The sequence below is a fragment of the Indicator indicator genome, chromosome 11, assembly GCF_027791375.1.
Source record: "Indicator indicator isolate 239-I01 chromosome 11, UM_Iind_1.1, whole genome shotgun sequence".
NCBI classification, from domain to species: domain Eukaryota; kingdom Metazoa; phylum Chordata; class Aves; order Piciformes; family Indicatoridae; genus Indicator; species Indicator indicator.
In genome coordinates this window covers 19370996-19384631 of record NC_072020.1, presented here as the reverse complement: position 1 = coordinate 19384631, position 13636 = coordinate 19370996, and the positions used below count along the sequence as shown (strand labels likewise).

Below are 13636 nucleotides of genomic sequence, written 5' to 3'. Positions count from 1 at the left end.
CCAGAGATGGGGATTCAACCATCTCCCTCGAGAGCTTGCTTCAGGGTTTGAGAACCCTTTCAATTAAGAAGGTTCTTCTAATACCCAATCTAATCCTCCCTTGGTGCAACTTGAGGCCGCTCTCTCTTGTCCTGTCACTCGTTACTATGGAGAAGAGACCAACTGCAACCTGGCTCCAACCTCCTTTCAGGGAGTTGTAGAGAGCCAGAAGGACTCCCCTCAGCCTCCTTGTCTCCAGATTAAACAACCCTCAGCTCTCCCTCCTAAGACCTGCTCTTCAGACCCTTCACCAGCTACTGGTGTCGATCTTATTCACTTACCATATCTGTCAACGTTAACTCAATAATATTCCAAGGTAATACCACTATCAATCTAATTATATCAGCCATCTCCTGTAAATGAGCACCAATTATTTTAATTAATGTATTAAATATTTAGAAAATAGAAAAGAACATATATTAAAAATTTATATACTTCACTAGAATCCACCTGAGCAACCATAACTCCTGAACAACAAAGCTTGCTTTCTTTGTATCTCACTTTGATGCTTTCCAGCAGGTTTTGCAGTACAAACCATTGATCCAAAACCAAAGATAGGACAAACACAACATACACTTATATAAAAGTACAACAATGCAGTAGAACAATGTACTTGCAGAGTATTTCTATCAGTCTTACACACTTAAGAACTCTTACAAGAACAAAATTTCCTGATTTTCTAAATGAAAACAGGTCACTTTAGTTTTCCCATAAAATTACATTAATGATCTATATGGTTGGGTTCCAACACTAAACCCCTCAATTCCTGTGCATGGCAAGCAAAGGGATCCCCAAATCCCTCCACTCCAATGCACAGCAAAGGGATCCCTACACCCCTCCATTCCTATGCATGGCAAGCAAGGAGATCCCTTCTCATCTCCTTTACGTGAAAACAATGTGAATAATTCACATACTAAACAGCATCATCTGGGAGCCTTTTTACCTCTTTTTTTCCTCCACTTCTTTCTGAAGTTAATCTTAGAAATCTCCCTTTAATCTTCTACCTGTGCTTTTGTGAACTGCAAAATGCCTGTACCCCTGTTTGAGAATTAGGCTGAATATTCTGGGATCTTCCCAAAAGCCACAGAACAGAATCTAACATTAAAGAACTGCAACAATATTAGAAGTTATGGATACCTGAATGACCTGTAAAATTAGGATTCTTTTAGCAGTTCTTTTTAAAGCTTTTCACAGCAAAATCCTACAGTTTTTTTACCATGTTTCACAAGAAATAAAGTGAATTTGCTCAGGTTGTTTCCTTTAATACATAATCAATCTGCCCTGTTCCCTTGAATCACCATGATTTAAAGGGGGAAAAATGGTTTGGTGTAACCATAATGTGACTAAAATGTCATGCCTGTCAACCAAACAGTTAGAAAATACAGATCATATTGGAGGACATAAAAGCACACCACAAACACAGACTATGAGCTAGTTATCAAGCACATGCAGAAGGTCTGAGTATCCAAAAAACACTTGAAGAGTTTTAACAAAAGTCAGACAGTTTCATGTCAAAGTAAGTGACCCTTGGACATTTTCATTGGAAAAAAAGAAGCATATGGGGTGGCTTATTAAGATTCCACTTCAAATGGAAGACTGTATTTAAAATCAAGAAACATCAATGCAATCATCAACACAATCATCAGATCTATAATCTTTACCTGCTAGTAAATATATATTAAGATACACTATTTTAATATAAAATTATTAATACTATTTTGCTGTAGCATGAGACATAGAATCATACATAGAATGGTTTTGGTTGGAAAAGACCTTTCAGATTATCGAGGCCAACCAATCAAGGCCAACTCTACCAACTGTAGGGCTAAACCATGTCCTAGCATCCTCCAGCCTATTTCTGATGAAAACAGTGTCCTGCTGCCCAGAAAGGGGGCAGAGAGGATTCCAGCATGAATTAAAGCATCATTCTAGATCTTAGGAAGAAGTTCTTCAGTACAAGGGTGGTGAGACTCTGGAATAGGTTGCCCAGAATGGCTGTGGATGCCTCCTGCCTGGGGGTGTTCAAGGCCAGGTTGGATGAGGCTTTGAGCAACCAAGTCCAGTTGCGAGGAGTTGGAGTAGATGATCTCTATGGTCCTTTCCAAACTAATCCAAGCCATCTACAGTCCACCCTCCTCAATTATCTAGCTCAAGTCTTCAAGACGCTGGCTAAGATGTAGAGTAAATCCCACAAGCCAAAACCATGGAAATCTGATTTAAATTCCACCCTTGGAACAGATTACTATTTGGGGGAGAAAAAAAAAAAAAAAACCTCCCATCACAAACCAAGAATTAAAAATGAGAAGAGCCACATTAACTATGTGCTAGTATCTCTCAGCATCTTGTTAGAAGACAGACATATTTGCAAAGTTCTTCAAACACACACACTCAAAACAGTTATTAAATTAGCTTTCTTTCCTTGAACATATCATAGCTAATAGCACTAAATGTCAGGTTTCAAAATTCAACTTCTGCTCCTTGTAGTCTATTTTTTCCCCCAGTTTTCCCTATAACCTACTTCCAAAACATTTCGAACCTGAGAAACATTTTCACTATTCACTTACTTTGCAGAAATGGCTACAAATATTTCAATGTAAACATTTTCTTCCTTTCCTAAAACTATTTAAAGGAAGATTTTAGCACTGAAAATAGTAACCTGTAACTTGTCTTTTTTTAGCTGATGTTAAAATTGGAAGCAGTGATGCAGAAACATTTTGGCAATTGAGAATTACAATGCATCAGGTGCATAAGAGAAAGACACAAATGTCCCTGATTTCAGGATATTTCAGCTGGCAAGAGGCAATTAAAATACAGTTAATCCTTTCCTCTCAAGGGAATACCAGGTAGTGTTCTCCCTGGTGGTTCCTGATGCCACAGGACAAGGGTAACAGAGCTACTTTATCCCAAAATTTCAGCTACAGTGGGTAGAAGGGATAGGTCAGATCTGTGCTGGTAAACCTAGACACCGTCTACACTAATTAGCTTTCAAGGCAGAGCAGAACACAATGATCCTCCACAGAAAATAAAACAGTTTTGAGATCTAAAAATACTGTCAAAGCAGGAATTCAATGAGCATGGGAAGCCTGTTCATAGATCTGTCTCCTGCAGTTCCTTGTCCTTCAACTGGGGAGACCAGAGCCGGACACAGTATTACAGATGAGGCATCAGCAGGGCAGAGTACAGGGGCGAGTAAATCTCCCTCGACTTGCTGAAGCACACGAACCGGCATCTGAAGCTCAGTGGCAACAGGGAGAGAAAGAGTTAATGGGCATTTTTTGTGTAGCTTTCTACGGCACGGATCCTTACACAACGCGGAGCTCAGCGAGCTGCTGCTGCCATGGGCTGACAGAGACGGCAAGCCAGGGTCCAGCACCCGACTGAACGGCAGCCTGCGAGGGGCCGCTCTCCCTCACCGGACCGGGCGCCTGGCCTTGCCTCGGCCTTCCCCGCGCACCGGCCCAGGCTCGGAACCCCTCGCCGGGCCCGCGGCTCGGGAGGCAGCCGCCACCCCCCGTCAGACCCCCGCGGGGCGGCGGGCACTTGCCTCCCATTCCCGCAGGAAGCGCTGGGCCTCGGCGGGCCCGGCCGCTTTGTGCTTCCTGAACTCTTCCTTCACGTAGCGGTCCCCCAGCGCCCGCAGGGCGGCGGGCAGCGCTCGGTGCAGCAGAAGGATCCGCCGGTACAGGCCCCGTGCACTGGCACCAGCACCACCCGGCATGGCAGCGGCGGAGGAGCGGGGCCCGGCGGAGCCCTGAGGCGGCTGCACCGGAGGCGGAGCGATGGGGCCGAGGCGGGGTGGCAGAGGGCCCTCCTGGCACCCGCGGTTGTATCCCATGCTCGCTTCAGTGACGACTGAAACTAAAGCTGTGGCAGAAAACTCTGCCGAGTAAACTCAAAAGCTGCTTTTTGCAGAAAATTCATCTGTACCGTGTTCGTTTGCCCAGTCTTTAAAACCCTAGAGTTACAGAATACGCAGGGTTGGAAGTGACCTCTAAGGATCATCTAGTCCAAATCGTGGAGTCAGTAGGGACATCCCCAACTAAGCAGGCTGCTCAGAGTCCCATCAAGCCTGGCCTTGAATGTCTTCAGGGATGGGGCCTCCACCACCTCCTTGGGCAATGTGTTGCAGTGTTCCACCACCTTCATAGTAAAGAACTTCTTCCTAATGTCCAGTCTGAATCTACCATGCCCTAGTTTAAAACCATTGCCCCCTGTCCCAGTGCTGTATGCTCTTGTAAACAGTTCTCTTTCCAGCCTTCTTGTAGGCTCCCTTCAAATACTGGAATGCTGCTCTAAGGTGTGCCAGAGCCTTCTGCAGGCTGAACAACCCTAGCTTTCTCAGCCAGTCTTCGCAGGAAAGCTGCTCCAGCATCCTGATTATTTTTGTGGCTCTCCTCTGGAACCTCTCCATCAGGTTCATGTCCTTCTTGCATTGAGGATTCCAGAGATGGACACAGTACTCTAGGTGATGTCTTACCAGAGCAGAGCAAAGAGCCAGAGTCACCTCTCTGAGTCTGCTGGCCTCTCAGCTTTTGACGCAACCCAAGATGTTATCGATTTGCCTTCTGGGCTGCAAGTGCACCTTTTTGGCTCATAGAATCATAGAATTATTTTGGTTGGAGGAGACATCTAAGTCTAACTGTCAACCTAACACCACCACTATGTCCACTAGTACCAAATCCTCTTCCACAGTGCTGATTTCTATCACATCACCCTGCAGCCTGTATTGATAACAAGGATTGTCCTGACCTGTGTACAGAATCTTGCACTTGGCCTTGTTAAATCTCATGAGGTTGATCTAGGCTCACTTCTCCAAAATGTTGCCAAGAAATTAAGTTGCAAATACTACTTTTTAAATATATAGAGGATGAATTAAGTGATTCACAGTTGTACAAAGATGTGCATGGAAGGCAGAGATAATGATAAAAAAATTTTAAACAGTTGATTTTTAGCTTTGTTTTCACCACCAGCAGAACAAACTGTGTGCCTTATACCTGGGTTAGAATTTGGCAGAAGTGAATTCATCAACTCAAATCAAGCTTCAGAAGCTTAAATTTTATGTATCTGCATTTTTAAGCTTGACTGAGAGATAAGGAGATGTAGTAAGAAATCTTACTGCCTCCCTGGACTTTGTGCCACCATGTTGCTGTACCACCAAGCTCCTGCTTTCTGTTCCTTCCCACCTACAGGCCAAGCTGCAACCCCACATCTCTCCGTGAAGTTTTTCCAGCTGTTTAGCGTCACACCCAACCTGCTCACGAGGGGAAAATCTTCAAATGTCAGCAGTTGCGGTGATTTTGGAAGAAGCAAAGAATCTGAAAATCAGGTGGTGGCAGCCTGGTGAAAGTCCTGCCACATCAGGGGTGCCTGTAAAGCTCCTTCCAGCCAGTCAAGTCACTGATGATTCGAACAAAAAAAGGAAACATTTCTACAGGCCATGGGAGTGTTAAGCTTTCCCCAGGGTACTGAGAAATGTCACAAAAACATGCTGCCTTAAGTCCATTATGCCTGAGCAGCAGAGGAAAAGCAAACTCCACATTGTTTCACTTACTACCATTTCTTCAGGTTTATTCATTCTGCCAAGTACCTTGGTGATGGACAACTGAAGTTCCCAGTAACACAAAAATTATACTAAAGTGAAAGAAAACTGTCAAGTTTCACTTCTTCTCACTGGCAGTTTCCATTTCTCCTCGTGCCTCTGATGCTCTCAGGGTGTACAGACAGGCACTAGCAGGGGAGGCCTGATCCTCAGATTAATTGATTTCGTTATATTTTCAAACTGTATTTTTTCAGACTTTTTTGAGGAAGGATTTCTGGTCTTTCTGTATTTTGTCTATCCTTGTGGACTTCAATATGTTGAAGCCTTTCAAAAGACTGACGTTTAAAAACCTGCTTTGCTTAATCAGTTTTATTTGTGGTGATGCAGTTCCACTGAATCTGAGGGTGCATTCATTTACAGATTTTATTTTAATCTTTTCAATGTAATGACCACCAAACTTCATTAACTCTGCAGGTTGACAGCTTTCTTCTTGCTACACCCATCCTTGTTTCTTTTTTAGGAGTCCTGTTCCATTAGTGGCCTGCTTAAGCCCTCTACTGGGCACTTTCTCTGTGACTCACAGGATCACAGACTGGTAGGGGCTGGAAGAGATCTCTGAAGATCATCTAGTCCAAATCCCCTGCTGTAGGTAGGATCACCTCCAGTAAACCATACAGGAATGCATCCAGGTGGGTTTTGAAAGTCTCCAGAGAAGAAGACTCCACAACCTCTCTGGGCAGCCTGGTCCAGTGCTCTGACACCTTCAAATTGAAGTGTTTTTTCCTTATGTTTACATGGAATCTTGTGTGTTCCAGTTTGTGTCCATTGTCCCTTGTCCTGTCATCAGACACCACCAAGAGATGTGCAGCCTTCAACATCTTTTCCTTGTTGTCTGACTTTCAAAACCTGCCTGGATGCCTTCCTATGTGACCTGTCCTAGGTGGTCCTGCTTTGGCAGGGGGGTTGGACTCTATGATCTCTGGAGGTCCCTTCCAACCCATAACATTCTGTTATTCTGTTATTCTCCCCACAGAGACCAAAATTCATTTTACCCATCTTCTGTGGCAGGTGGTTCCTGCCTGGCAGGAGAGAAGGATTCCTGCAGCATCTATGCACCTCTGGGCTGCTTCAATTGCTTGCCTTTTCCCAGGGATGCACAAGAAATCAGTGGTAAAGCAGAGATGCAAAGTGCTCTAGTTGTTTACCCATCCTTCTGAGCTAGCAGCAAATCAATAACAAGTAAAAGACAGACTTTTAAGCCTGTGAATCTGCCAGAGTGGCCACCTTGTTTGCTACAGTCCTAACTCTAAATACAGAAAGACTAGAAGAACATTGCCACATTTATTTTCTCTTCTATCAGTAATGTGTTGGCTGATGAAGCCGAGGTATTTATTGAGCTGTCCTAATTGCTGTAATTTTTTTAAATGATTAAGAGCATCCTGAGAGGAGTTCTTTTCTGTGAATCAAGAGAAATTGTTAAATATAGAATGCAATGATGTGAAATTCTTTTCCAAAACCCATTGTCATGTTTTAAAAAAAAAAAAAAAAACCACAGGATAATCTGCAGTCTTCTTCTCTAACTGTGGGTATATGTTGATGTACAACCTAAATTCCTGCTTAATTAAAACAAACAAAACCCCCAAATAAAGAACATCTACTCCTGAACGTGTTTCCTATTTCTGCACTGTGCAGATCACATCAAAATTGCATCTCTTCCTTCAGAACTATGAAGTTTTTAAGCAACTCTCTAAACATTCAAATAGAGTCAGGGCAATTCCTTTTTGCATGTTCCAAACCAAGGCAGGCTTTCTGATTCAGAAGCCATCCAAAGATCTGTTAGGACAGCACAAACTGCCTGCTAGGTATTCTGTGGCATCTTCCAGTGTACCTTGTAAACTAAAAAGACTCAGAATTATCCCTGCTTTGTGGGGACAAACTGCAAAATAAAGAGTTTCAGAAATCACTTAGGAAAAGCTGTAGACAGCTGGAGATTCACAGGGTGCTTGTGCCTCTGTCAAAGCAAGGTAGAGCTTTGTCCTTGATTCAACAGGAGCAAAATCAGTCCTAGCATAGAATCATAGGACAGTTTGGGTGGAAGAGACCTCCAAGGTCTTCTAGTCCACCCCCCTGCAGTGAGCAAGGGCATTCTCCACTGGATCAGGTTTCCTAGAGACTTGTCCAGCCTGACCTTGAATATCTCCAGGGGAGACTCATGGGACAGTCTGTTTCAAAATCACTAAAAAGTTGGATGTGCCAACTCTAATACATGGATGCTGGTAAAAAATGGACCAAATCTTTCTGCAGGCCTCAGGAAGATACAGGCTGATGAAGATACCAGCCATGTCCAGTGAGAAGAGGAGGAGTAATGGCTTCAAACTGGAAGAAGCTGGATTGAGATTAGACATTTGGAAGTCGTTCTTCCCCATGAGGGTGGTGAGGCACTGGAACAGGTTTTCCAGAGGAGTTGTGGAGACTGCAACCCTAGAAGTGTCCAAAGGCAGGTTAGGTGTGGCCTTGAGCAAGCTCGTCTAGTAGGAGGTGTCCCTGCCCATGGCAGGGGGTTGGAACTTAGATGATCTTTAAGATCCCTTCCAACCCAAACCATTCTATGAATCTATGATTCTGTGTTTGCTGCTGGCTGCAGAGGCAACTTCCTATCCATGGCTGGCCTGGATGAAACTGGCATTCTTCACACAGGCTGTCCTTGATGTGCTCCAGGCTTGTCAGCAGAGTACAGTAGTGAGATCAGGACAGATGGTTTTCATTCAAAAGCTCCATTTCAGTGAGAAGCAGTGAGAAGAGAAAAAAAAATGATGCCATAATAAATGTTGTTTGTTGTAACACGTCTTGGTGGCCTCAGGTACCCACAGAAGCATCTCATAATAGGATGAAACCAAATAGCAGGAACTGTAGGAAATAAAGCACTGATGACTTCAGAAGCAAGAGACAGCCAGCTTGTTTTGGGGTTTGAGCCAACTGCATGCTTGGCATGTTGATAGCTTTTGGACATTAAAAGGAAGTTCTGCTTTGGTTCAGCTTATGCTTGAGCTGCTCATTCATTGCAGGATTTCTTGTTCTTTTCATCTGAAGCATATGATCTGTATCATCCAAACCACATTTTTCTGACAGTCAAAAGAAGCAATTCCTGAGGAAGCTCTGCTCGCCTCCTGCAGACTTGAAAGATGCCAAGTGGATTGGAAATCTTCAGAATATTTAGCTGCCAAACTCTATCAAGTCTCTGCTTGAACATGTCTGAGCAGACCTTTTTGCAGCCAGCCAGAAGCAGGCACCTTCATGCTGGAGGAATGCCATGCTTTGTATGTGGACCCTCCTGCTCACCATCTCCCCACCTTCCTCTCCACAACTCACCTCTCCTTACTCCAATGCCAGATTCCAAAGCACAGAGGCACCAGCACTTCCCAGCTAAGTGCTTGTGAAAGAAAGAGGGAAGGGTTGCAAAGAACCTCTGAGGGTTTCCCCTGATTTCATGTTCTCTTCTGCTGAAATTATCTAACAGAGTTCAGCTCAGTGAACTGATCCAAAATTAAAATTTTGAGTAGAATGATTAAAGAGCAACAAAACTCAGGGGGAAGATCCTACACCTTCGTTTATAGGCAGTAGTGCCAAATCAGACCATGAGCTGGAAACCTTTTTTTTTTTGTCCTTAATTTTTCTGACATTCAAAGAAAACACCCAAAACTTTGCCTCTATTGCAACATCTCTTTTTCAAGTTTTGAAAGTTCAAAGAAAAGCTGAAAATGTCAACATTTAGAAACACTGTGTGACTTCTGTTATGAACAATCTTTGGGGTAAAAACTGTTCTACTTGGTTACATGTTCAGCCACATTAAAGTTCTATAAAGAATGCAATATTCTCCTGTAAATATAGTATGAAAGAGCATATTTTGTTATTACAAATATGAAGTGGGCACCATTCATGGGTGAAGCTTTTTTTTCCTGTTCTCCTTAAGTAAGTTGTCATACAACTGAAAGCTATGCAAAGGTGCTTCTACAGAGTCGTTGAAATTCCTTCCAGAAGAACACTAAAAGAGCACAGAAATTATGTTGATGATTGTAACAGAGTGGGGGAAACAGAACAAGGGAGAAGATGCCAAATCTTCTCCAGAGGAGAAATCCAGAGGAGAGTGACGAGACTGGTGAAGGGACTGGAGGGGAAGTCTTGTGAGGAGAGGCTGAGGGAGCTGGGGGTGTTTAGCCTGGAGAAGAGGGGACTCAGGGGGGGACCTTATCACACTCTGCAACTATTTGAAGGGAAGTTGTAGTAAGGTGGGGGTCAGGGTCTTCTCCCAGGCAACTTGTGACAGGACTAGAGGGCATGGCCTAAAGCTGCGCCAGGGGAGGTTTGAGTTGGATGTTAGGAAAGGGGATCTGATCAATGTCTATAAATATCTGAGGGGTGGGTGTCAGGAGGAGGGGGCCAGGCTCTTTTGGGTGATACACAGTGATAGGACAAGGAACAATGGGTTCAAACTAGAACATAGAAGATTTCACCTCATTGTGAGGAGAAACTTCTTTACAGTGAGGGTGACAGAGCCCTGGAGCAGGCTGCCCAGGGGGTTGTGGAGTCTCCTTCTCTGGAGACTTTCAAAACCCACCTGGATGCATTCCTGTGTGGACTGCCCTAAGTGATCCTGTTCTGGCAGGGGGGTTGGACCTGATGAACTCTTGAGGTCCCTTCCAACCTCTGATATACTGTGATACATGCCTTTAGGTCCTGAAGTCTAAACTCAGGGAATAAAATGGATCCTGGGAGCTTCAGTTGACATGCCTTTAGGCCCTGAAGTCTAAACTCAGGGAATAAAACTAGATAGGCCACATCACTTTCAGTTTTTAGCCCAGCTTCACATTAACCCAAGGGGAATTCAAAACACAACATAACTATGTGTTTAAATGAAGTTAGGAGAAAGCTTGTTGTCCTGTCTCGTGGTTTAATTAAGTATGTTTTATATGAAAAGCACAGCTTACAAATGCAAGCTATGTGGTTTCTCTGGCAGCACTGCAGCTCTAAGTAAACACACTATAGTATTATTTTGTTTGCTTTCTTCCCTAATTAAGTTTTAAAAGTTTCCTCAGCTCTCTGTGTGGCTGCTTCAGTTTTGGCAGCAGTACTGTGGCAAAGGGGAGTGGGAAGAAAACCAGGCTTTCTTTTTCACCCTCTCTCCACCAAGCAAACCACTCACAGAGCAGTTGGAAGTCCTTTCTTGTTTTTTAAAGATATAGGGAGGACAGACTACATGTCACCCTATGGGTCATACTGGTGTGAAGCCCACAGCCACTGGGGGAGAAACAGAGCAGCTGACTGCACTGCTCAGAGGAGGTGCAGCTGCAAGCACCCAGATTGTGCTGCACGCCCCACAGCGCAGATCAGAGCTGAGCTGCAAAATCTGAAGCCAACCACGAATTTTGTCATCCTTTGAGGGTGCTGGGAGTTCTCCTTTTACCTTCTTCAGAGGCTACAGGTTTTCAGGTGGAAGGCTTTCCCATAAAACACTGATGAGGCCACACCTCAAATACTGTGTTCAGTTTTGGGCCCCTCTCTACAAGAAAGACATTGAGGTGCTCCAGAGAAGGGCAACAAATCTGGTGAAGGGTCTGGAGAACAGGTCTGCTGAGGAGAAGCTGAGGGAACTGGGAGAAGAAGAGGCTGAGGAGAGACCTCATTGCTCTCTGCAGCTCCCTAAAAGGAGGTGGGAGTGAGGTTGGGGCCAGCCTCTTCTCCTAGTATCAAGTGATAGAACAAGAGGAAATGGCCTGAAATTGTCCCAGAGGAGATTTAGGTTGGATATTAGGAAAAATTTCTATACTGAACAGGCTGCCCAGGGAGGTGGTGGAGTCACTGTCCCTGGAGGTGTTCAAGAAACGTGCGGGCATGGCATTTTGGGACATGGTTTAATGACTGTGCTGTTCTTAGGTTGAAGGTTGGACATGAAGGTCTTGGAGGTCTTTTCCAACCCAAACAATTCTATGAGTCCATAAAGCTGTCAGCATTTAACCAGTCCAGATCATTGTCTGCTGTTTAAAAGGAAGCACATGCAATTTAATGTCACTTTCTGTCAAAGTACATTTCCCATCTCAGACTCTTCCAGGCTCTTTGATTACCGTCTGAATGCATCCAGTGTGTCCAGGATAATTTAACATACTGGCCAAGTACTAGAATACTTGACTGGCTTTACATTCAAACGCTTGGCATCACCTTTGATGTGAGGCACTGGATAGGCATCTTGTCTCTATCCAGTTTCTGATGTTGTAATCAAGCAGGAAAACAAATCTGACCTGAAACTGTAGCTCTATAAATGTTTGTGTCTGTTTGTTGTGTTCCCTACCCTGACATTCAGCACCCCACTGCAGGCTGGGGGGGAGGAATCTGGATGTTTACTCATACCAGGTTTATTATTCACTGGATCTGGCAATATTTGGGGTTACATTTCACGGTAGGCAGGATTTTCCTTTGTGGTTTCTTGATATAACATCATATATTAATGGTTGAAATTCCGGATAGGACTGTAGGATACCACATGAAAACAAAAGGTCTCTGTAGCATAAATATTCAAGGTTCCTTGAACCCATTTCATCCAACAGCACAATCACTGTTCATCAGTTCCTCTCTCTGCCCCCTTCCCAAACCACCTGAAGGCAGGATCAGTAGTGATCAAAGGCCATGCTGCATTTCTTACTATTGAAATGATCACGTCTGTGAAATATGGGGTTTAATAATGAGTTGGTTGCCTTTTGGTTCATGAAATACAGCTTTGCACTACTCCTAAACCAAAACAAAAGTTATTTACAGGGTGCCACAGGAATCATTTTTAGACTGAAAAATAAGTAAGTTAGCAATCAAAACTCCTTGCTGATTTCTGAAAGTGGCATTTTGCTTTTTACTACTTTGATATCTGTTTTTACACTGAGATGCTGAATGATAATTTATTCTTGTTGCTGTGGAGCAATAACAGCTGTGGAGCAACAGTGCCAGGTGCTATAGGCAGCACGAAGTCCCTCAGTTGCAAAAGCAAGCTGTAGGAGAAAAATCAACTGTTTCAGTCTGTGTTAAATGGTAGAAGAGGTACAGTCTCTTCAAAAGAAAAAGGTTGGAGGCTTTCCACTGATGGAAGATAGCATCTGCAAAGTGCCATAGTGCCATTTATTCTCCTTTTTTATTGTTTTCTTTTTTCACCATAGATAAATGATAACATTTTTATGTTAATTCATAGTATAGAAAAAATAATGCCTGTTTTAAAATCCTTGTCAGTGAAGCTTGAAAGCAGAGTGTTTAGTGGTGCAGTGATCTCCTTCTGGAGTTTGTGGTGAAAAAAGGTATTCTGAGGGACAGCTGGTTTTATTGTGAGCTCATTAGCTGTGTCGTGTTAAGAAATTGGACAATCCCATCCAGGTATAGGATACCGTTTGCATTTCAAATGCCACAGCATCATAGAATTGTCAGGGTTGGAAGGGACCTCAAGGATCATCTAGTTCCAACCCCCCTGCCATGGGCAGGGACACTTTCCATAGATCAGGTTGCCCAGAGCCACATCCAGCCTGGCCTTAAAAACTTCCAGGGATGGGAGTTCTACCACCTCCCCGGGCAACCTGTTCCAGTGTCTCACCACTCTCATGGTGAAGAACTTCTTCCTAACATCTAATGTAAATCTTCCCTCCTCTAGCTTGGATCCATTCCCCCTAGTCCTATCGCTATATCGCTATCTGACACCCTAAAAAGTCCCTCACGGGCTTTCTTGTAGGCCCCCTTCAGATACTTTTCCCCAAACTGAACAACCCCAACTCTCTCAGTCTGTCTCCATAGGAGAAGTGCTCCAGCCCTCTGATCATCCTCATGGCCCTTCTCTGGACACATTCCAGCAGGTCCATATCTTTCTTGTTTAACAAATGGATACCCCAAAAGGAAGCCCACCTTTAAAAAATATCCCAGCATCAATGTCTGTCAAGGCTTACTGTGTTCAAGGGATCATCTTTAATTCTTATGCAGAGATGTACTGGAGGGGCTCAATACTTCAGAAATTCTTCAAAAGGACAAGAATTGTAT

General features: G+C 43.9%; 1 protein-coding gene across 1 annotated transcript in view; it reads right to left on the bottom strand.

The window, feature by feature from the left end:
* SDHAF3 (succinate dehydrogenase complex assembly factor 3) overlaps positions 1-13083 on the bottom strand; it is a 35689-nt gene extending 22606 nt beyond the window's left edge. Inside the window, exons 1-2 of the mRNA XM_054385080.1 lie at positions 13073-13083; positions 3584-3734 (exon numbers count right to left, since the gene is read on the bottom strand). Of these exons, the coding sequence (XP_054241055.1) occupies positions 3584-3734; positions 13073-13083 (162 nt within the window). The remainder of the gene's footprint in view (positions 1-3583; positions 3735-13072) is intronic.
* Positions 13084-13636: the final 553 nt, after the last annotated feature.